The 21,360-nt window shown below is 34.7% G+C and overlaps 2 protein-coding genes across 2 annotated transcripts; one reads left to right on the top strand and one right to left on the bottom strand.

Moving 5' to 3' along the window:
* Window positions 1-53: 53 nt before the first annotated feature.
* On the top strand, window positions 54-13,719 carry LOC106670035 (MMS19 nucleotide excision repair protein homolog). The gene is made up of 20 exons (XM_014400023.2): window positions 54-214; window positions 2,711-2,949; window positions 3,011-3,155; window positions 3,218-3,405; window positions 3,484-3,639; window positions 7,835-8,051; window positions 8,121-8,233; window positions 8,306-8,417; window positions 8,479-8,671; window positions 8,739-8,827; window positions 8,905-9,046; window positions 9,111-9,281; window positions 9,346-9,415; window positions 9,491-9,656; window positions 9,726-9,892; window positions 10,135-10,244; window positions 10,314-10,467; window positions 13,148-13,312; window positions 13,384-13,464; window positions 13,532-13,719. Exons 1-20 carry the CDS (start codon window positions 142-144, stop codon window positions 13,640-13,642), a joined length of 2,862 nt encoding a protein of 953 aa, XP_014255509.1. The 5' UTR covers window positions 54-141; the 3' UTR covers window positions 13,643-13,719.
* An 869-nt stretch (window positions 13,720-14,588) lies between these two features.
* Window positions 14,589-20,876, bottom strand: LOC106670041 (mannosyl-oligosaccharide glucosidase GCS1). The gene is made up of 4 exons (XM_014400032.2): window positions 20,509-20,876; window positions 20,300-20,457; window positions 17,057-17,234; window positions 14,589-16,828 (listed from the first exon to the last, which is right to left on the bottom strand). The coding sequence occupies exons 1-4, from the start codon at window positions 20,716-20,718 to the stop codon at window positions 14,921-14,923; spliced, it is 2,454 nt and encodes an 817-aa protein (XP_014255518.1). The 5' UTR covers window positions 20,719-20,876; the 3' UTR covers window positions 14,589-14,920.
* Window positions 20,877-21,360: the final 484 nt, after the last annotated feature.

The raw sequence follows: 21,360 nt of genomic DNA, 5'->3' as shown, positions 1-21,360 counted from the left end.
TAGTGGATAAGTGATGTAATTTATCCAACGAAACCAGGGAGCATCCGTAGCTCATTGTTATCTTATCAGAAAGCATGTGTCGAATGCTGAATAATTTTGGATGATTTTTGCTCTTTTCGACCCGGACAAACTTCAACCGAAATGAGTGCAGACTTACGACACATTCTGCAGTCTGCCGAAGAATTGGATGACATCAAATCGGTCGTTGTCGATGGTGAATTTACTATTTCCAGTTTGGATTGTTGTGTGTTTGTTTACGTGTTTGCCGCGTTTTTGATTAAATAATTTTGACCGCCTGCATTTTTGTGTCTTATTATTAAGAACTGTTAGATTCTAGTTTCATCTGGGTTTATGATAATATGGGAACTTGATGCCGTGTTGGTCAGTAGAAACAGCGAGGATAGGCGGACCAGTTTGACCAAGATCACTGCTCTATCTTGCGATTATCTTTTATTCAGTTTTACTGGACTAAATATTCTAAATGTTCTATTATCGAATGCAATCAATTTATCTAAAAAGTCAGCTCTATATTATGTAAATATATGTAAATAAAAATATTATTTGGACTTTTGGTAGTGGTAAACTTTGAACATAGAAATTTATGCACGAAATAGGTAGAGAAGTTCTCTCATACCAAAAGCACTTTCGATAATTGGCCCTTGTCTTATCTGACTCACAGAAGAAGGGTCATGCTCACCTGATTAAAAATGGGCCATGGGAGGTTGATACACGGGCACTTTTGGGTCAAAGTCTGTGCATTTGTCCAGTGGGTAGATAAAGGTTGTTTGATATGTCCCATCTAATTGAAGGTTTGAATTCCTTGGCACCGTATAGAGTGTATGATACTAAACTGTATGAGCCGTTCCAATCTCACCACTGGCATCATCATCCTGCGCTTTCTTTTGCAGTGCGCTGATTTCTGATTCTGACTGGATAATCCCTTCTTTTCCTATTTTATTTTCAAGGCTTTTAGATGTTTTTTAAAATTTTCCAGATTATAACGTAGATAAATAGAACATGATCAGCTCAAGTATGGAGCAAGTATAAGGGTTCCCTGTTCAGATTTTTTGGTAGAAACGGTGGTTTTATTTTATATAATGCTGATAGTTTTGCTATGTCCCTAGTGTGTGTTGAGAGGGAATGTATTTATTTTTTATATAATGCTGATAGTTTTGCTATGTCCCTAGTGTGTGTTGAGAGAGAATGTATTTATTGGCATAACTGTGTAATGTGAGAGGGCCGATGGTGGAATATTGAGTACCCATCAACCCACAGTAGGATAAATTACACAGTAGGTGTAAAGGGTACACAATAACCAAATCTTGGTCAAAGAGAGAAAACCAATTTATGGGCCGAATGTTGTCCATCCTTGGCTCATCCTCACAAAACCAAGGGGTTGGGGCCAACGTCAACCCGTTTGATGTTACTGCCAGAAGTTGGAAGTCTTTCATTGGCCGAGATTTGCTTAGTGTATATGCACCTTAATATGGAGTACTCCAGCACCCTAACAGATTGAATGGCATGTAAATAAGTAAGAATGTATATAAGAGTTAGAGAGTGAATAGGTTTGGTCCTACAAACTGATAGCATTGGGGGTTGAAATGACCTAGCTGCTAGCAGCTATCAGAGCCCAACCTTGGTGGCTGGACAGATAAGACCAAGGTCTCACCCCCAGACTGCCAACACCTGTTGGGGGATTTTCAAGGCCTGCTGGTAATTTATTGTAAATTAACCTGGAATTACTGGTGGACTTCTAGAAGTAATAGGCTTGTTGAATTTTATATAAATCAGTGGTAGCCTATTGTTAGGTTGACCAACTTAAATTTGCCATTAAAAAAAAAAGTATGGTTTTATTTTGTCAATAGTAGCCAGAGCTCATTATACGCTTGATTGTTTGTGTGGGAATTGATCCCACGACTGCAGGGTCTATGAGCCAAGAATCTATCATGCTGACCACTTGCTACCATGTTGGGTGTCAAACCCTCAGGAATTACTTTTATTTCCGTTCTTTTTTAACTTCAGAAGCGTTTTACAATTTGATAGCACATCACTAAGTAATTTAAATCATTACAACATTGACAGCTTCATGGTGAAAAATTTTAGTCAGCAATCACAAGTGAAGTCTTTGGTCAAAAGAGCTACTTACATTTGCACTCGAAAATCAATATTCTAAAAAGTAAATCAATAAATAGTGGTATTTAATATTCCTGATAAACAATTAAAAAGGGTATATCTAATTGGCTTATCAAGAGCAGCATATATTTTCTAAAACCCAACCCTGCATTTCATAGAGAAATAGATTTGAACCTGGGACCTTTACATTACAGTGATGAGTGTTAACTTAACCTTTGCAGCCTCCAACACCCCTCCCCATATAAAATTTGTATATATGTAAATGATGGTTCTGCCATTTACTGTTTATTTTTTATACAGTAATTTTAGGTTTACTTTTATATACTCTGCTTGAACTTTTGTGATTCAGAAATAATTGAAAAATCTTAAGAATATTGAACAAAAGTTTTAATTTTCATTATCACTTTTAACTTTAAGTATGATTGATATAAGTATATGCATTATTATTACTACTCTTTTAAGAAACTTAAATTTGCCTCTTTTTTTTTCTTAAATTGTATGGCTTTATTTTGTTTTATTTCTGAGCAGATTTGTAACTGTTATTTTACTTGTTTTCCCAATTAATATTTTATTTTAGATGTTTCTTCTGGTAAATCGACAGTTCTCAGCCTTGTAGAATCACTTGAACCTTATTTGGTTAACAAGAATGAGTTGAAGAGGCTCAAAGGGACATCGTTTCTTTCCGATGTCCTGCAGGAAATATCGCAAGACCTGTTGAATGAAGATGAGGTTAAAGTCTTAACTGCGTTTTTCTGCGATCGTCTGAAGGACCATTTTACCGTAATCCCTGCTGCTTTAAAAGGACTTCAAGCAGTGGTTGGTATTAGTAAATTAAAAAAAAAAAAAAAAACTGATATAATTGTTGTAATTTTTTCAGACATCAATGAACAATCTATCGTCAACTGCCCCGGATGAGATATTGATAAGTTTATCTCAAAATATCACCTGTCAAACGCTACACCAATCTTCTAGGCTTACGTACTATAATATTTTGCAAAATTTATTTAACAATAAATACTTAGGTAGATTTTAAATGTTAGAAGATGAAATAGAAGATGATTAACAAATATGTTAATGTTTACAGAGGTAAAAAAGAATTCTGGTGATTTTGTGTATTCTGTTGTATCTGCGATGGATTCAGAAAGCGACCCGAGAAATTTAATGTTTCTTTTTAACTTTCTCCCCCAACTCTTCCATAGATTGGAATTTGAATATTTGTCTGAAGAAGCCTTTACTGTACTTGAGTGTTATTTCCCGGTCGACTTCAATGCTGTAGGTAAATCTTTCTAATTGTCTATTCACAGATACATAATTTTTTAATTAAAATCTTTTTTTATTGTGTTCTTTTAGAAAGAGAAAGGGGCCATTACAAGAAATGACCTAGCCCAAGGGCTGGAAAACTGTTTTGTCTCATGTGAAAACTTTGGCCGATTCGTAATCCCATTGGCACTAGAGAAGCTAGAAAGTTCGTTAAAAGTTGCACAAATGGACTCACTTAAACTTTTGGTAAGTTATTTGTAAATTTCTGAAATTAGATTAGATTTCTAGCAATGAAATTTCTATTTAAAAACCCCTATAAGACAATATTAAAAGTAAAAGCACTCCATTGAGTTTTTTAAACCAACAGTTTTCTTGTAGAAAAAAGTTCACTCTTTCCACGTCTAAATTTGCTACCTTGTACCATCTACACACTCAATTAACAAAGTTCATGACAACACAGCAATCTTTTACTTTGCTTCAGTAAGTTTATTTGAACAGAAAACGTTTTTATTTGACAAACAAAAACAAAATATTAGTTATATATTTTTTTTATTGAAATTTCATTTACCAGCGTTTCATTTTACCTAAAAGGATATTTTAAGCCGCCTGTTTCGCTATGTTATCATCCACGGTCGGTGAGTCTCCTCTTGAAGTTACATCACTCAAGTCTTCTGGCCAGGTATTCAGGGCGATCTGCCTTTCAAACTTTTTCACCTTGCTTTCTCGACTCGTCAGGTAAGCCCAGTATTCAGTGGCAAGTATCGGGAGAATATCGTCAATGCAGTAATACGTCAACGGCCTTTCCAAAGTCATGTCACTTTCCTTTGCTTCACTCTTGCTTTCTGCAGTCGGGTCCGGGGACATTTTCAGTGAAATCAATTTAGCTATGGTTGTCAGAGACTTAATTCAGAATTTCAGCTCACTTGTCACAAAATAGGAATAAAGTGTTTTACTGTTGTTAGAACTTCATCAGTACGGAAAAGTATACAATCAAAATTATACAGAAACGCTGCTAATTTTTTTGTTTGTTTTAGTAATAGACTTTATACCTCCTTTAAGAGAAAGAAGTTCTCTTATGGCTTAAATGTTTTTCACTTTTAATAGTTCATGTGTTCAAAATCTTGTTATCGATCAGATGGCAAATTGACTGAACTTTTATTTATTTTTATTGTTCAACGAACAAAGATAGAATTTTTTACTGGTACGAGTAGCGACATGTTATGGCTTTGGTAGAATGGCAGGGTTTCATGATTCTAACTTCCCTTGAAGATAATTATAGTAAATAGTTGGCAATGTAAAAATTCATTATAGATCCAACGATTGTACAATCACTTGTTTTAGACGTTTTTTGAGTAAACATGTCTCATCATAACAGAACATTTTTGCAAAGAAATAATTGGGATGATGAGTTAAATTGTTTAAAAGTGGAAGTTAAAACCAGTACTTAGAATTTTTATAAACAAAGAAATCTTTAGCCTTTTCGGGACTAGTGACGACATATCTAGTTCAGGCTATTGCTTGATAGTGAATTGAGACCTCCTACATCCTTCCTTTCCCATCCTTATTAATGAACCCTTCTGTTAGCAGTCTGGCATCTCTCTCAAACTTTTGCAAAATGACAAATGAAATTCCTTTTTCTGGGAAACCATTCGGCCACAATATCTACATCACATATCTTACTTTTATCTACCTCTTGCTCCTGCCCTTCTTAACACTCTATTCCTTCCCTACCATCCACCTTAATGCCTTTCTGATTTTTTGCCTCTTGTCTGCTAAATAGCCTCGGTTTTAGTTTCACATTGTTTATGTTCGCAATAATTTTCAAAATATATTTTTTCTTTTGCAGTCATTTTTTATACATTTTTTTAAAAAATAGTATACAGTCGACTTGATAATTTGAAACTTGATAACTCAAATTTGTTGATAATACAAACTCCTCACCAAGTCACTTTGGTAAATCGAAAAAATTGTACGTATCTGGTATCCTCCGTAATACAAAATATTTTTCTTAATAGGAGGAAAGAGAACATTCTTTAAATCGAAATGGGGCCACTTCCTTTTTTTATAATTCGAATGTTTTTCTCTAAATTTTCACATATAGTTTACTTCCTTGCAACGCAAAGTTTGTTTAAATTTTCTCTAGTGTGCTATGTTCGAAAGCTGATGTTTTGTCAATGTGTTCTCAGCACTCGTCAGTTTGTGAAAATCATTTAGACAAAGGACACCAGGCCACATTGATACAAAAACCACTTCATGATTTTTTTTTTCATAATTCATAACAATGTTCAATTTTATTAGGTTGTCCAGAAAATAATGCAGGTTTTCATGCTTTCTTTTCTTACCACTCTATGTAATAAACTATATACATTTGATGGGTTATTGTTTTGTATGAATGTCAACACTTTTTAATCTTCTTCCAAACAAAAGGTTTACCTCAGTTGCATTTCGTTACTTGGGAATAATTCAGTTTTCACTAAGATGTTAATGCTTGATATTCGTGTACTTTCGTTTTATGAGTTTAAACTTGGTCGGGATGGTGCCCAAATGGCCAGAAACAATAATGAAGTGATGACAGTGTGAATGAGACCACCGTTCAGAGATGGTTTAAAAAATTTCAAGAGGGTGACTTCAGCTTCAGAATTGGAACATGGAAGGATGTCTTCCCTACATGATGTTCTGCAAGCAGCTGTGAGGTCGAAGAAAATCTCAGAACAACTGTTCGATAACTTGTAGAAAATGTTTCAGTTGCTAACCATCTTAAGTCAATTGGAAAGGTGAAAAAGCTTGATAATTGGGTTCCTCATGCATTAAACGACCTCTAAAAAAAATCATCGTTATGAAGTTTGTGCAACTCTTCTTTGCCGAAACAGAAACAAACTTTTTCTGGATAGAATTATTACTTGTGGTGAAAAGTGGATTCTTTACAAAAATAGCAGACGTGGACAATGGCTCGACAAAGGAGAAGCAGCACCACATTTTCTAAAGTTGATACACCCAACTCATAAAAAAAGGTGATGGTGACTTTCATTTGATCTAATTTCCTTCTGCTTCTTGAATCGTGGCAAAATAATCAGGGCCAAAATGTATTACTCTCTACCTGAAGCAGTGCACCAAAAATTGGCATTACTGAAGCCATCTTTGGTCAATTGGAAAAGGCCATTGTTGTTAGATGATCGCTTAGCTCCAAATCTCACATGTGACAGCACAAACTGTTGGGTCTTGGTTATGAAGTTTTGCCTCACCCTCCCTATTCTCCAGACCTTTCGTCTACAGGCTACCATTTTTTCAGACACCTGGACAATATTTTACAATAAAAAAATTATTGATCAAGTCGTTAGAAAGTGCGTTTACAGAATTTATTAATAATAAAAATTCAGAACTCTATTCAGAGGGTATAGAGAAGTTGCTATCACGTTGGGATAAATGTATTGAGAGTGATGGAGCTTATTTTAATTAATAAAAAATGTTTAAAATCATTTATTCAATTGTTTTTATTTTATAACCATAAACCTGCATTATTTTCTGGACAACTTAATAGTTGATCTATTGCCACTTTTTCATTATTTTTACGATTTTTTATATTTGTAAAATTTAAGTAAGAACTTTTAAAAATACACATCAACCCTTATCATTAGATTTTATTTCTTTCCTCAAGCTATTTCAAACATGTTGATAATTCAGATTATTTTTGTGCTCTGTTGGGTTTCAAATTATCAAGAGTCGACTATATTTTTTTATTTTTTATAACTCTGAACTCGTGTGTACATGTGTGAATGTGTGCAGAGTTGAGCTAAATAAATCACTAATCAGGATTTACTTTGTTTTTTGGTTACTACAATTTAAAATGCATAATGAAAATTTTTTGGGTCAAATAAATTTTCAATTGAATACAACTTTATTTTTGTTTTTCTTTCTCCTTACATTTACGTACTTCTGTTGTAAAGTATAATATATGAATGTACTGTCCAATTTTGAACAGTAACAAAGTCAGTCCCAAAAATGTTTATAAAGAAATTAAATCTAGAACTATGATTAAGTGTAGAGGGCATCAACTTACTTTGTTTATTTTTGGCCTTACATGTTCATATATTAGAAATAAATTTAGTTATAAATATATTTATGTGGTAGAAAGATGACCTCTTCACTTAGTCATTATTTTCCCAAATCCACATCATCTTTCACCCTTATATGATCTAAATCCATTAATTACTTTTAATTTTTTTAAGCAAGACTTTTTTATTTCCATATATCAAAACAAAGTCAATCAAAAATTCTTGCAAAATAGGGTTTTTAAGAAATTTATATTTTATGTGTACCATATGTATTGCAGACCAAGACGTAACACTTTATTATAAAATAAATATATTTATTTTTAAAAGTAATATTAAACAAAAGTTGCCACAACGTGTTAAATGTTTAAAATGGAGTTGATGGGTTTTAGGCAAGAGGGTATGGAAGCTGGACCATTGAAGCTATCAATCCCCATGTCAAGGACTTATGGAATTCTTCCAAAAGTCTGATCCTTCCAATCTCAGACCCAGAATTGGCAGAGATGGCAGGCAGTGCGTTAGTTAAACTAATTCAAAAATATTCCACATCTCCACTTTCCACAAACCAGTCCGAGACGCTGAATCAATTGCTAAAAGATATATCAACAAGTATGACCAACAAATATATGAGGATATTTATGTATTTTATATACTTTGTTTTTTATTTTTTATTTACAGGTTCAACCAAATACTTAAATGATCCGACCTTAAGCATGTTTTTACCAGCGACTAAACTACTTTCCTCAGTTTCACAATCTTCGGCAGTTGCTTGCCGTCACATCACTAAAACTGTATAGCATTTAATTTAGAGTAGGCCTTAGGTTTTCTAAATCGAACAGTTTTATAATGTTTTGTTGTCACAGATTGTATCGCAGTTGCTGGTTCTTTTGAACTTTAAAACCAACACTGAAGTGATACTTGCTACTTTGTGCATCATACTGAATGCAACGATAAGATTCAATTTGTGGGCTGAAGGTGAATTTTTCTCTATGTATAGATGCAAGTTGGAACAATTTTACATTTGCTTTGTTTTTAGATGAAAATGAAGAAATACGAGAAACACTCTTGCAAGTTCCAAGTGTGCTAATAAGCAAACTGAATGACGCTCAATCACAGCATGGGTGTTTTTTGTGTCTAAATGAAATAGTGGTTGTGCTCACGTCAGAGATGAGACTGCAAATTGAAAACTTACTTCTCGATATTATACCACAACTCAGTTCAAACAACAGGTTGATTCAGAAATAAAAAAATATACACACATAAACTTATTATTTTAAACTTTTAACTAATTTTAAGGGATTCCTGTGCCACATTTATTAAGAACATTTCAAATCAATATCCAGATGAAGTGAGAGAAAATGTATTATCAAAACTAGCTATTAATGGTAAATCTTTACATTTCTGTAGTGCATTATGTTATAATGCTTGTAAAGGATTTTCTTAATTTAGATTTTATTTTCAGAAGTTAAACCATTAGTCAGAGAAAAAATCGACGTCCTTTGTTGGTGCACGAGTGTGCCTCTTCTGATGGAATACTCAATCCACGAAATAATTAAGTGCCTAGAAAACAAGTCGGTTTCATGTGTCGGGATTAAATCCTTGAGGTTGAGCAATTAAATACCTAAAAACGCTCATATTTTTATGTCATTTTAAATTAAAGATTTTCAGGGATTACTGTGAGAATATGGCAGAAGAAGTTGTTTTACATTGTTTAGGAACTGAGTGTGCACTTGTACAGAAGTTAATCACTCTGGCTAAGGACATCGATGAAAAACAGGTCGACATATTGAAAGATTTTTCCAAGACGATTGCAGCTATTGTGAGATGCCTTTTAGAGGAGTACGTTTTAATTTTAAATTATTTAAAAATTTAAAACATAACAATATTGGGTTTTTCCTTTTAGGGAACAACAAATGTTAATCTCAGAATGCATTATCCAACTGTCGGTTGAGTGCCTTTCTAACAATTACTTGGTATCACTTTTTTTATTGCTCATGAGCAAATAATAAAAAATTGAGAAACTATTAGTTTTTTTTTTCCAATTACAGGTCTTATTTGAAGGGATTTTGATTCCATTGAGACCAACGGTTAAAATTGACAACTGTCACATGTTCATAAACAAGCTTTTTGAAGGTTGTCTGACTTTTGATAATGAAACTGTGAAATCATCATCTTCAGTACTATTAAGGTCTATTATAAATAAACATCCAGATGGTAATATCAAATGATCAACTATCAAAAAAAATATTATTATTTTTTTAAATTTTTTGTACATTTTCTTAGGTGAAGACCTGGATAATACTTTGGGAATACTGTCTGTAAAATTAAACGAACATCTAAAAGACGAGTCAGCATTAAGCATGAGGCTGGCTGCCACTTCATTGCTTAGTTGTATTACTAAGAGTTTAGTTTTAAGGGGTCACCGGTTATCAAATCAGTGGCTAGATAAGGTGAAAAAATTAAATTGTTAAATAAACTAAATTTATAGTTTGGTTATTTCTTGTCCTGCTGAGTTTGCATATAAAAAACAAACCCACACCTGAAAAGTACAAATTTTTTTAAATATTTCATATTGTTTAAAATGCAAAGATTGCCGGGATGATCGTAAATGACCAAACTACAGGTTCAGCACGTTGCAGACCTTAGGAAATAACCTCACAAAACTAAATCTTACTTATTTTTAAAATTTTAGTTAATAGAATTACTATCTGATGAACCAGTACAACTAATGGCAGCCAATGGTTTTAAATATATTTTAACGCAGTCCGATGATCTTAGCGAAACAAATTACTGCACAATCAAGTAATTATCTTGTTTATACATATTTTTCCTGTCCATATTCTAATTTATTGAAATTTTTTTATGCAATAGGCTTTTACATAAGCAAAGGGTGTTTTGTAAGATGAACAAGCTTATTTCGTTATATGACAACTGTACAGATTCCAAAAAGTCTGCTGTCTCTTTGGCAATCGCTTTCATATTACAAGCTGTGCCAAGATGCTTGGTAGTTAGTGAATTAAAAGAGGTAAGACTTTTTTTTTCAAAAATATGTTTTTTTATTAGTAAATATTTAAATTATTAATTATCTGCTGAATTTCATTGAAGGATATTGTTCAAAATGTTCAATTTCTGGGGGGGGGGTGCAGTACTAGAGTATGTCACCATGTTAACTGCTTCTTTGACTTAATTTACTGTCTTTAGTTTCTGAGTAACCAAATGTGTAAATAACATACTGCTAGGGGAAAAATTTGATATGTTAACACATTTACTGAGGGGGGGGGGAGGCATAATGGTTGTTTTGTACCCACATGATTTGCCACAGTGGCAAATTCCATCTAGTGAAGCAACTAAAACATGGTGCCTGCCTGGCAACTGCGAGGTTATATGAACCCAGTGCCAATGTTTTCAAATGAAAAAAGCCTATTTGTATGCCGGGTTCGAGCACAGGACCGTTGGATTAGAACCCAGGACCTTGATGTAGCATTCAATGCTTAACCATTGAGGCCAGCGATGCCCCCCTTATAAAAGCTTTAATTTACTGATTAATGATTTACTGATGAAGCTCAACTCTGCAAACAAATGTACATACTTACAAACAGAAAATAGAGTCATTAAATTTCTTATTGCGTGGACTCTGGTAAGCAACAATAATCATCTACCTCAGGTTGTCAGACCTTGGTCTTACCTGTCCCACAGCTCCAGAGGCTGTGAACAGCTATCACACTAATAAATACATTCACTGACAATATGTTATATTATATAGAATAAAATTGCTGTTTCCTGCAAAACTAGGAACAGGGGACTCAGAATTGCTGCTGTGTTAGAGCACAAATTCTCATTCGAGTGGCAGTGTTACACATGCTCTATATGGAGCCAAAGAATGTTTCCCTTCAATTAAAAAACAAACAAAGTAAGTCCTGTCATAAAGGAGGGCTTAACTACCCATTGGGTTTGTGGACGAGGAGTCAAACCACTTTACAATCCTTTCTCCATATTACACACAATTAAAAATTCATAGCCTAGGCCAGGATTCGAACCCAGGACCTCGTGTGACAAATATGAATTCAACCCCTTACCCACTCGGCCACTGTAGTCCTGCAACACCCTTCAATTATTGGGCTAATGCAAAAATAATGTCGATTTTGAAAAGGGAGTCAAAACTATTTTAAATTTTTATAAAGTAAAGAAAATTTATTTGAAATGTTTTCCATCACAATCTATACATTTTTGCCAACATGTAATAAGTGCTTTTATTCCGCTGACATAAAAGTCTTATTTCTACTCACATTCCTTGCTTCCTTAAGTTTTCAGCTTCACCGCATTCTCTAAAAATTTTATCCCTCAAGAAGTGATTGAAATGCCTAAAAAAGTGGAAGTCTGTAAGCGAGAGGTCGGGTGAATATGGAGTAAGGTTTCCTATCCCAAGTCCTTAAGATTCCGCAGTGAAGAAGAATCGGCCTCTTACGGTGTACCAATGCTGGACAAAGACATTGCATTTTACCATGCATTTTGTCAATTACTTGGCAATATTTCTCTACTGTGATAGTTTCACCATAATTCAGGAATTATAGTGAACAACCCTTTCAGTACACCACTAAACCTTTTATGGGAGTGGATTTGGTTTCGGGAAGTATTTTGGCACTTCATCCTTGAACACCTTCTGACCTGTACACCTCCAGTTATTGTACAGAATCCATTTCTCATTGCATGTGATAGTGAGAACGAGAAATAGATCATTTTGGTGGCGCAACAGAAGAGACGTGCAAATTTCAAAGCATTGATTCCTTTGGGCTTCGATTAGTTCATACCCACTTGTTGAGCTTCTTTACTTTACCAATTTACTACAGATGGCGAGCTATGGTTGAGTGGTCAACACTAAGCTCTTTCGCAATTTTCTGTGTTGTCTTACATGAATTTTCTTCAATCAACGTTTTGAGTTGGTCAACGTCCACAACGGAAACCTATCGTGATCTTCCCAGTCTTCGAGATCGAAATATCCAAGACAAAATTTCTGAAACCATCGCCTCCCTGTGCATTCGCTAATGCCTCCCTCCCCCCATACTATACTGATATATGCAAGGTTTGGGCCGCACTTCGCCCAAGTTTAAATTCGTACAAATAAGAGAGACAAAAATCTAGTTTCAACAAAATTAATTTCACAGGTCCTCACGCTTGAAAATTCAATATAAACTAAAATGTAAAAAAAATAACAGTTTAAAGTATTTATTATAATCCATAAATTAGATTTGAGGATTTTGCTTTGTTTATGTGACAAGCACCTGCAAAAATAAAGCAAATTTTTAAAACCTGCATTAATTTTGCACTAACCTAATGTGGACATATCGAACAGCCTTTTTCAAAAGTTTCTGTGTGTTAGCATTGCTAGGCTTATACTTAACATATTCAGAGGCTCAGAGCAATCTGGTATTTCAATTTTCAACCCCCCAGATGGCAAATATTTCCTATTTCTAAAAATACTGACAAAAGACTAAAGCTCTACTGAAAAAAAGTATGTAGTGTTTTTCGCAGTAAAAGTTATGGATACACAGTAAGATGATGAAAACAAATAAAAAATTACAATGCTTCATGACCTCACGCAGGTTTGCCCTCTTGCAGATCATTAGCACTCATCATTGTATTATAATTGTCAAATTATAATAAACATTTTGTGATAATTTATTTCAATAATCATTATTATATTTTAGCTTGTGAAAGTGATAGTGACATGCTTAGATAGTAATGATCATAGAGTTGTCGCCGCGATATTGGAAGTCGTTTCCAATCTTTTGGAGTCCGGCGAAGAAGTGTTTGAAGAGCAAATACAAACTTTCATTCCAAGCTTTATAAACTGTTTGCAGTCGACGAGCATGGTATGTAAAACGACTCACTGTGCAATTTCTGCTCTCTCTGAACGCTTAATTAAACTCTACTTTTTTTACAGGCTGTTAAGATGTGGTCTTTGGAGTGTTTATATTATTATGGAAAATGCACGGAGATTAAAATCCTCCCCTACAGACTCATGGTACACAGTTCACATTTTTTAAAAATATTTTTCAATGAGTATGTAATACTAATTGATGATCCTTTAGGTTCTCAATGGTGTGCAACCTTGTTTGGATGATAAAAAAAGATTGGTTAGACAGAGAGCTGTAAAAGTCAGAACTAGATGGTTCCTGGTTGGTTCATTATCTGAAAAATGACTTTTAATTGATTAAAATGTAAATAAACTAAATTTAGTACTTACCAAAACAGTTTTATTACAGTTTTGTAGGTCCTTATTTTGTTACAAAAAAATATAATACCAAAATAAACAATGGATTAAATAAAAGCCATTGCTTGTTTTAAAAATGTGTTTTCACTTCAATTGGCATTTTAATCACTTATTTAAAAAGGAAATTAATTAATTTAAAATTCATCACTATTTATTTTTAATTTTCACACTCTTGATATCACATTTTTTCAAACAGTTTCAAATTGTGATATATTAAAATGTTCACAATTTTCCAATATATACATATTTTATTTACAAATTATTTATAAATGCTTTAAAATATTTTTCATTTGTAAAGATCCTAGTAATTTTCTTAAGTTTTAAGTGAAATTAAGTTATATTTTTGGCTTGTAAAAATGCACTATTTTCTTTTAAATTTTAACAAGGTTTAATAAGAATCGGGAAGTTTTAGATGTCATGACTAAATTCAGTATTTTTGTTTTGTTGTCAGTGTACAACTTTGTTTTTTAAATAAACCAACTAGCTTTTCTGAAAATATTTTCTTTTGGAAGATGATTAACGAAGACCTAACCTGTTGAAATATAAACAAGAAACCATACCTAACACAGATTTAACCCTATACAAAATGGTTGAGCTTCAAATTAACAACTTTTTAATATAGGTATATACCAAATTAATATTTACAAGGAACATGATCATGATCTATGAATATATATTCTATGAAGATGAAATGATTATCTTAAGCTCATTCATCAGGGAAATAATTTTACATTACCATTACCTACTTTTTTCTATGCAGATAATCTCACTTTTTTGGTGCGGAATACTAAAAGCAATTTTAATCAATTTAATTACATAATTGGAAGGCTTTTCCATAAAATAAATTCTTATAAGAAATTATGATTTAAAAGTAGTAGGTTATTGACAGGAAGATTTATTTTCAACTTTACTACAAAATCTCTAACATTTTAAGTGCCAAAGTAGGATATAAAATACATATGCACTTAATGGAAGAAAATTAAACTTTTTAAAAAATTTTTTAACAGGCCTTCATCAATTTGCGAATTTTTGACAGGGTTGATTGTATTAATCCTTATACACAATCCTTTAGACTGACATATGATTTATTGTTTAACATTGCACAATGTCAATTAAGACAACCCTTTGGGTTCAACTTTTATAAAAATAAGGTATCAAATAAATAGTTCATATATTTTTTTTAAATTATATCTTTTTTAGAAAAAGTTCAGTACATTTCGGCCATTATTAAAACGACGAGGGATGACCACCCGGTGAATGGGTGTGACCCGTGACCAGCACCCGTTTTTGGATTGTAGTGTTCCCAGATGTAACCGGTCTTCACGTACTGTTTGAAAATGTTTGTGATAAGATTATGCCTCAGCTCTTTGTAAAGGTCTTCCGCCTGTTGTCTGTAAGGGCCGTCAAGTTTTGAATAGTAATTGAGTGCTTCTAAGGTAAGATAATTGAGGTTGATCCAAATGTCACCCCTCCAATATGGAGGATCATGCTCTGTGTTGTATTTGTTGTACAAGGGAGATTTTTTCGAAAGTGAACGCAGACCGTAATCTGTCCAAAGGTATTGCGGGTTTCGAATGTCTGTCAGCATTTTCTGAAGCCTGTGAGAATTCGAGGGGAACGTATGGACAAAGAATGGAAACAGGCTTACATAGCCAAAAGTCGTATCGACAAGCCTCAATCTTGGGGCAGTTAAAGTGACTCTGGTTAATTCTTGTTGAACAGGCTTCGAAGGAGAGGGGAGTGGTGGTGGCTTTTTTAGAGTGACATCATCAGTGTGAAGCCCATAATCTGCATAGCGTCCGTATTCTTCGGACCAGTGTAAAGTGTCGAGAAGCTTGACATCAGAAAGGTACGAGTATGTATCCATGTATTTCTGACCTTCTCGATTCAATAATTTGGCTATTTCTGCCAAAGTGCTCGCACCCAACATAATCCAACAGCGCAGATCTAAATGCCTCTCATCGTCTGTAGGATGAGACGCTCTTGGATAATCATCAAGACCTGACGTTAATGTTTTAGGATTCAATTCTTTCGTTGTTTTACCATCCCGCCCTCTCCATCTATAGCTGCCGGACAAAGGTCCATTCTGGGTGGTATTGAACCAGTCAAACCAAGCGACCAGCCTAGGATACAGTCGTTCCAATGTTCCCAGTCTATCTTCTTCAGTCAATCTCTCGGCATAGTTTTGTATAATAAATCTAAGAGTTAAAAAAAAAGTAGGAGGGTTTGCATTTGTATTTGTCTGTGTAACAAATTCTTCTGGTACTTTGGCCAAAGCCTCTAGGCCTAAGATTTGCTCACGAGGTATCCAACCTTCAATGTTCATCAGATCAAACCAATGGCCGATGATATCCAATTCAAGATCTAAATCCCAAGCGGCCAAGAGAAGTCCATGAAAGCCTTCATCCCACAAAAATCCTCTCGGAAAAAAACTCCTAGAAGGCACTGCTGTAAAAAGTGGTGCTTTCCAATAAGGCACAGGTGTTTTTGTGTGATCAGACCTGACTCTCGATGCGCCATAAAAATAGCCGATTCCTCCAATTAAATTACTAAAAACTGCTTTAGCGAATGCTATATGATTGTCGCTAAAATTTTTACTCTTAAGTTTAAAAGTGTCTTCGAATTTTGTATCGAATTCATGTAATTTATTTTTTAGCGCTGTTTGAAATATGCCACCTGTTAGAGTGTTCGGCCTATCAATAAAACTGGCAGACTCAAAAACAACATCTAGTTCAAACGGAACGTTTACTTCAAGCTGGGTTGCTATAAAATTTGGTGCCACCCGTTCTCCAGCCTCTCCTTGCAAATGTGTAATATCCCCAGGTAAAACTAAGTGCTTTCTGCGAGACTCCTTGTCTGTTATTTGTCTTAAAGTGGATCTGACAGTTTCCTTGAGCAAATGAAGACCTCCAGATTCGACACTCAAATATGACTTTGTTACTATATTTCCAGTAACGTTATAATAACGGACGACAAAAGGACCGAGCTCCTGTGTCTCACCGACTACTCCTGTAATCGCTCCAGCGAATGAAGGGTTGATCTTGCCATTGGTTTGAGATTCGATCGCAGTATAAAAAATTAGGCTGACTGAACTCCCAGTTTCTGTGGACTCATCCTGAAACGTACCATATATTAATTAACCACAAAAGAATTTTTGTGAATTTAAACACAATTTGTATAAACTTTATCATAGGAAAAGTACAATATTAATAAGTAATTTAAAACTCACTAAAATCAAATATGTTAACAGGCTAGCAAGCAAAAACTTGATCTAACTGTTTTTACTACCAATTTTAAGTTCAAAGATGTTTATGTCTACATAAAAACCTGATTAGAGACTTACCACTGATTTAACACTGATTCTTGTAGTCCAATCGCCGCCTTGTGTACCGCCGGGTCGTTTTACAAAAGATGTAGTTATTTGGAAATCTCCATCGTTTATTTGTTGAACGCCAAACGTTTTACCGTCGTGCTTAGTCCATGTATAATAATTCAAATGATCATCTTGTTCACACCAGTGGCTAAAAATTAAACACATTTTAATATAACGATATAATCATTAAAAGTAAATTAAACTAGCTAGTTAAAATTAAGCTATTCAAATGAAATATAACACACATGTAGATAAGCTATTCTGCCTTAAGGCCAATGATGATTGTTTATGTACAAAGAGAAATCATGTTGAACTGGCACTGAGTTACTTATTGTCTTCACTGAAGATGGCGCAATATTGAAATGCATTTGAGTAATTCAACAAGCCTATGAGTAAAGACAGACCTAATAAGTAATCCTATGATAGTTCAACATGACTCACAGATTCGCCAACTTACACCGAGATCAACATTAAAAATAAATCAGTCATATTTATGTGCATGAATGGTTTGGGTGTCCGACTCGTATTTGGCTCACTACTAGTTCTGGGTTCAAATCCCTACACAGGAATTCCACAGCTTTTTAATTGATAATAGTATGAATTATGTACTCTAAAGGTAAAGGTGTATGGTTTGACCCCTCGTTCATGACACCCAACCAAATTACATGTTAAGACCTCCTGTTTGACAGGAATTACATTAAACTTTTTTTACTTTTATGTGCATGAAGTTGTACATTGAGCAACAAATGTAAGCAATGTATATATTTTAATTGGTCCTAATTGATTAATAATTTTGATGTAAAATATGGTTGAGATGAAAAATTAGTGTCACGAACAGGACTCAAGCCACGACATTCGGATCTATACACCAGGGTCTCATCATGACACTGATTTGAGAGGAAGCAATTTATTTTAAGAAGAAATTAATTGGGACAGACAAAAATCTTGGAATTAGAGGATAAAAAATGACACTCTTTTTTTTTTCAAAAATATCGGCACCCCGAGGGATCATATAACCACGCAGACTTTTTTAAGAATGTCTCAATAAAAATTAGAAGAACTAATACATTTAGAAATATATTTCACACCAAAATGTTTTGGCAATTGTTCTTCTTTTTTTACATCATTAGAAATAGTAAAGACCAGCAATTTCTATTTTTTGACAATAAAACCCAAATCATTTTCTCTTGCATTTTTTTTTGCCTTGTTTATCACACCTGGCCATAGTTCTATGATATTGTAGATCCTGCTGACCGAATCCGCCACCGAGGGGATGCTCAGAATGCTCCCTTTTATTCATTTCGATTTTGCCTTTGATACCTTTGATCAAAGGGAACTGTGCCCTTTCTTGCAGGTGCATTGGGAGGATGTGGATAAAAACCACTTATATCGCTTAATAGCACAGCATCTACTTCGTCCCTGCAGACTGGGGTCCAATTTATCCTGAGCTCTCCTCCCTGACAACTGCACAGCCAGCAGAACCCCTGATGCTTCATTTAACGGTTAGAGTCAATTCTATATTATGTCGTCCGAGATTTCGTAGAAAAAAAAATCTATCAATACTAGCAATGAAGACACCAACAGACGAAACAAAACAATTTAATCACCTCCCTCTGTTCAAAGATTCGGTTTAAAAGGCCAACTCTGGTTGTTTCGTATTCAGTTCAGAAAAATACTATATGTTTCATGGTTTCAGGTTCGTCACACGTAGGACAATTTGGAGATGGTCTAAGGCCAACTTTGTGCAAATGGGAACCACAGATGCCATGTGTGCCATTGTTTATTCAGTTCGTGAGTTTATTCAGTGTGTGAGGACAAAATAGAGACATCATGTGATTAGGAGTCGAAAGATAATGTTTTGAGATTTTCTGTGATTTATTTGATTTAAAGTGACCTTTTGTCGAGTAAACACAAATGTTTACTCAAAAATATTGATTTTAAACTCTAATACAATCTTAGTTAATTCTTATTGAAAGGAAAAATTCATTCTATTTTGCTCGACGAATAGAATCTCGGTGACAGACTGTTTACCAACTATGGCCAGTGTTTGATGATGCGGTTTGAAAAGCACAATTTTTGTTTTTAAAATTTTCATGATGGAGATGAAACCCTCAAGGAAGGGCCTGTTAGAGAAGACTGATAAGCAGATTTACATGAGTAGGATCCAACCAAACCTGTGTACTAACTCAATATCTCTAAATTGAAAAGTAACGATAAATTAAAGTTTAGCTAAATGCTAAGAGAGAAAATTTTATAAAATTGAAAATCATTGAAAATGTCTAAGGCTCTTTCAGACAAGGCAGTTATTAACTAGTTGAATGGATAGGTGTCAAGGAGTGTAGCCCTGATTGGAACCCTTTCAAAAGACGTCAATTCATCTGTCCAGGCACTAGTGCAACTCATGTTCTCATCCCGACTGGTTGATTCAGCATTTGTCTAATTGAGTTAATTGCTCACCCTATGAAGCATGCAATTCCAAGTTTCAAGAACAATAGAATAAATTTGTATTAGGCCCATGATATGGCACATAAAATGTGAGGAGTATTGCTTGGAGGGAAGTTGATGTGAGTGTACCCATTTCCAGATTTTGTAACAACAGGGAACCCACACTTTTCTTCGAATGGGTTTCCTCCTTTTTTCATGTATTCCTGTTTCATCGTGTTCTAACATCACACTACGAAAGAGATATGGATAAAAGAGGTGGCCACAAGTCCTTTTGCACCTTGACCTGAGGTCTATTGTGCTCCTCTGTTTTTTTATAACTCACTGGCCAGCTTCAGGTTGTTAATCAACCTTCATAGCCTTGCCAGCTGCTACCTGTTGGATCTTGCTTGTGGCTTTTCCTCTCCTGCAAGAATCTGCACCTAAAAAGACTTTCACATAAGACCTTCACTGTTTTTTCTGTCTGCACTCCTAACTGGTGCAAGCACCTTCTTAGGTGGTAGTGTCCTGTCAGGAGAGTCATTGATTTGCACAAGTTGCCTGGTGTGAAACAAGACAAAAAAACGCCTTCACACATCAGGCAACTTAGTTGAATCAATCAAAACGCCTTGGCTGAAATACATACAAGCTGTTATGTGCTAGTTGACAAAAAATTCTTCTTAGAGGACTCCTCCCAAAAGAAGACGAAAGTAAGGACCCATGACTGTTCTTTAGCAAGAGGTTGTGTTGTTCTACATTCTGGAGAGCGTGGGATTTTAAAAATATGCATACCGTATGTTGTTAGAGTTCGCGGACATTTTTCTTGGGAAGTACCACATGAGCCCCATGACAGGAGAAAATGGTTCTCTCGTCTTGAGGCCAAAGTAGTTGCCTGGCCTGTATGTACCCCAGTATCTTCCAGGGATTGCCAGACCGCTCTTCACCACAACCTGAAAATTGAAACAGTAAAGAGGCGAACCACATTCGAAATCTCTGTTTACCTTTGGGCTGTCGAACGGGGTGTTGACTCTAGTTTCCAGGTAGCCTTTGTATCCGATGCAGCAGGCTATGCCCAGGCATAAGAATGTGAGGATCGAGTTGATGGAGAGGTACCTGGATCTTGGTTCTTCCGTCTGTTTGGCATTATCCGCCTTGTGACTTCTGTGTGACCTGTCGTGGTGAGGGCCTTTTTTCGGCCTCGAGTTGGACATCCTGTCCTTTGTGATTTTCCGATCCAATAACGTACACGTAAACCGATTACGGTGTATTTTGAACAACCGGCATGTTTGGATAAAAGTTGAAACCGTCAAGCTTGCCCAGTTGTTACATGCTGTCTCGTCACCCCCCCACTATTCTCCAATCTTACGCCCTTATGCTACAGAGTACAGTATTGAACACTAAAATTCACAGCCATAATTTATTGCTATAAAGAAAAAGTCAAAAAGTGTATATAACATATCTGAAATAGAAGGATAAAACTGAGAAATTCTTCTCAAGATAGTAAAGAACTTAACATCAAAACTTCTAGTTCCTATGAAATATTGCAATTTTACTTCTTAAATAAAATACTATTAACTGTTAATTAATATTATCTGAACAGACTTCACATAATTATATCTAGGTATTTGATAATGCCGAGAGATTTTCAAATTTTTGATTCTTCTCTTCAGGTATTTTAAATCGATTACAAGGAGTGAGATCAGGTATAAAAGGTCCAAATTTTATCCCTGGGACACAGCTCGCTCTTTAAAGTTGAGGTCCAAGCAATTGAATTCTGTGCACAGGAGATTTGTAGATCTTAAAAGGCAACAGTTATGCACAATTTTAAATTGGTAGCAGCATTTAGTCTGAGA

Source organism: Cimex lectularius, unplaced genomic scaffold, assembly GCF_000648675.2.
Source record: "Cimex lectularius strain Harlan isolate CLEC.00 unplaced genomic scaffold, Clec_2.1 scaffold38, whole genome shotgun sequence".
NCBI classification, from domain to species: domain Eukaryota; kingdom Metazoa; phylum Arthropoda; class Insecta; order Hemiptera; family Cimicidae; genus Cimex; species Cimex lectularius.
The sequence above is the reverse complement of the archived record's forward strand: the minus strand, read 5'-3'. Positions and strand labels throughout refer to the sequence as shown.

Coding starts and splice junctions, on each gene's coding strand:
- LOC106670035 (XM_014400023.2), top strand. CDS start 142: ATGAGTGCAGACTTACGACACATTCTGCAGTCTGCCGAAGAATTGGAT. Junction 3,156..3,217: donor ATTTAACAATAAATACTTAG/GTAGATTTTAAA, acceptor TAATGTTTACAG/AGGTAAAAAAGAATTCTGGT. Junction 8,234..8,305: donor GCCGTCACATCACTAAAACT/GTATAGCATTTA, acceptor TTGTTGTCACAG/ATTGTATCGCAGTTGCTGGT.
- LOC106670041 (XM_014400032.2), bottom strand. CDS start 20,718: ATGTCCAACTCGAGGCCGAAAAAAGGCCCTCACCACGACAGGTCACAC. Junction 20,458..20,508: donor CCCCGTTCGACAGCCCAAAG/GTAAACAGAGAT, acceptor TTCAATTTTCAG/GTTGTGGTGAAGAGCGGTCT. Junction 16,829..17,056: donor GAATCAGTGTTAAATCAGTG/GTAAGTCTCTAA, acceptor GGTACGTTTCAG/GATGAGTCCACAGAAACTGG.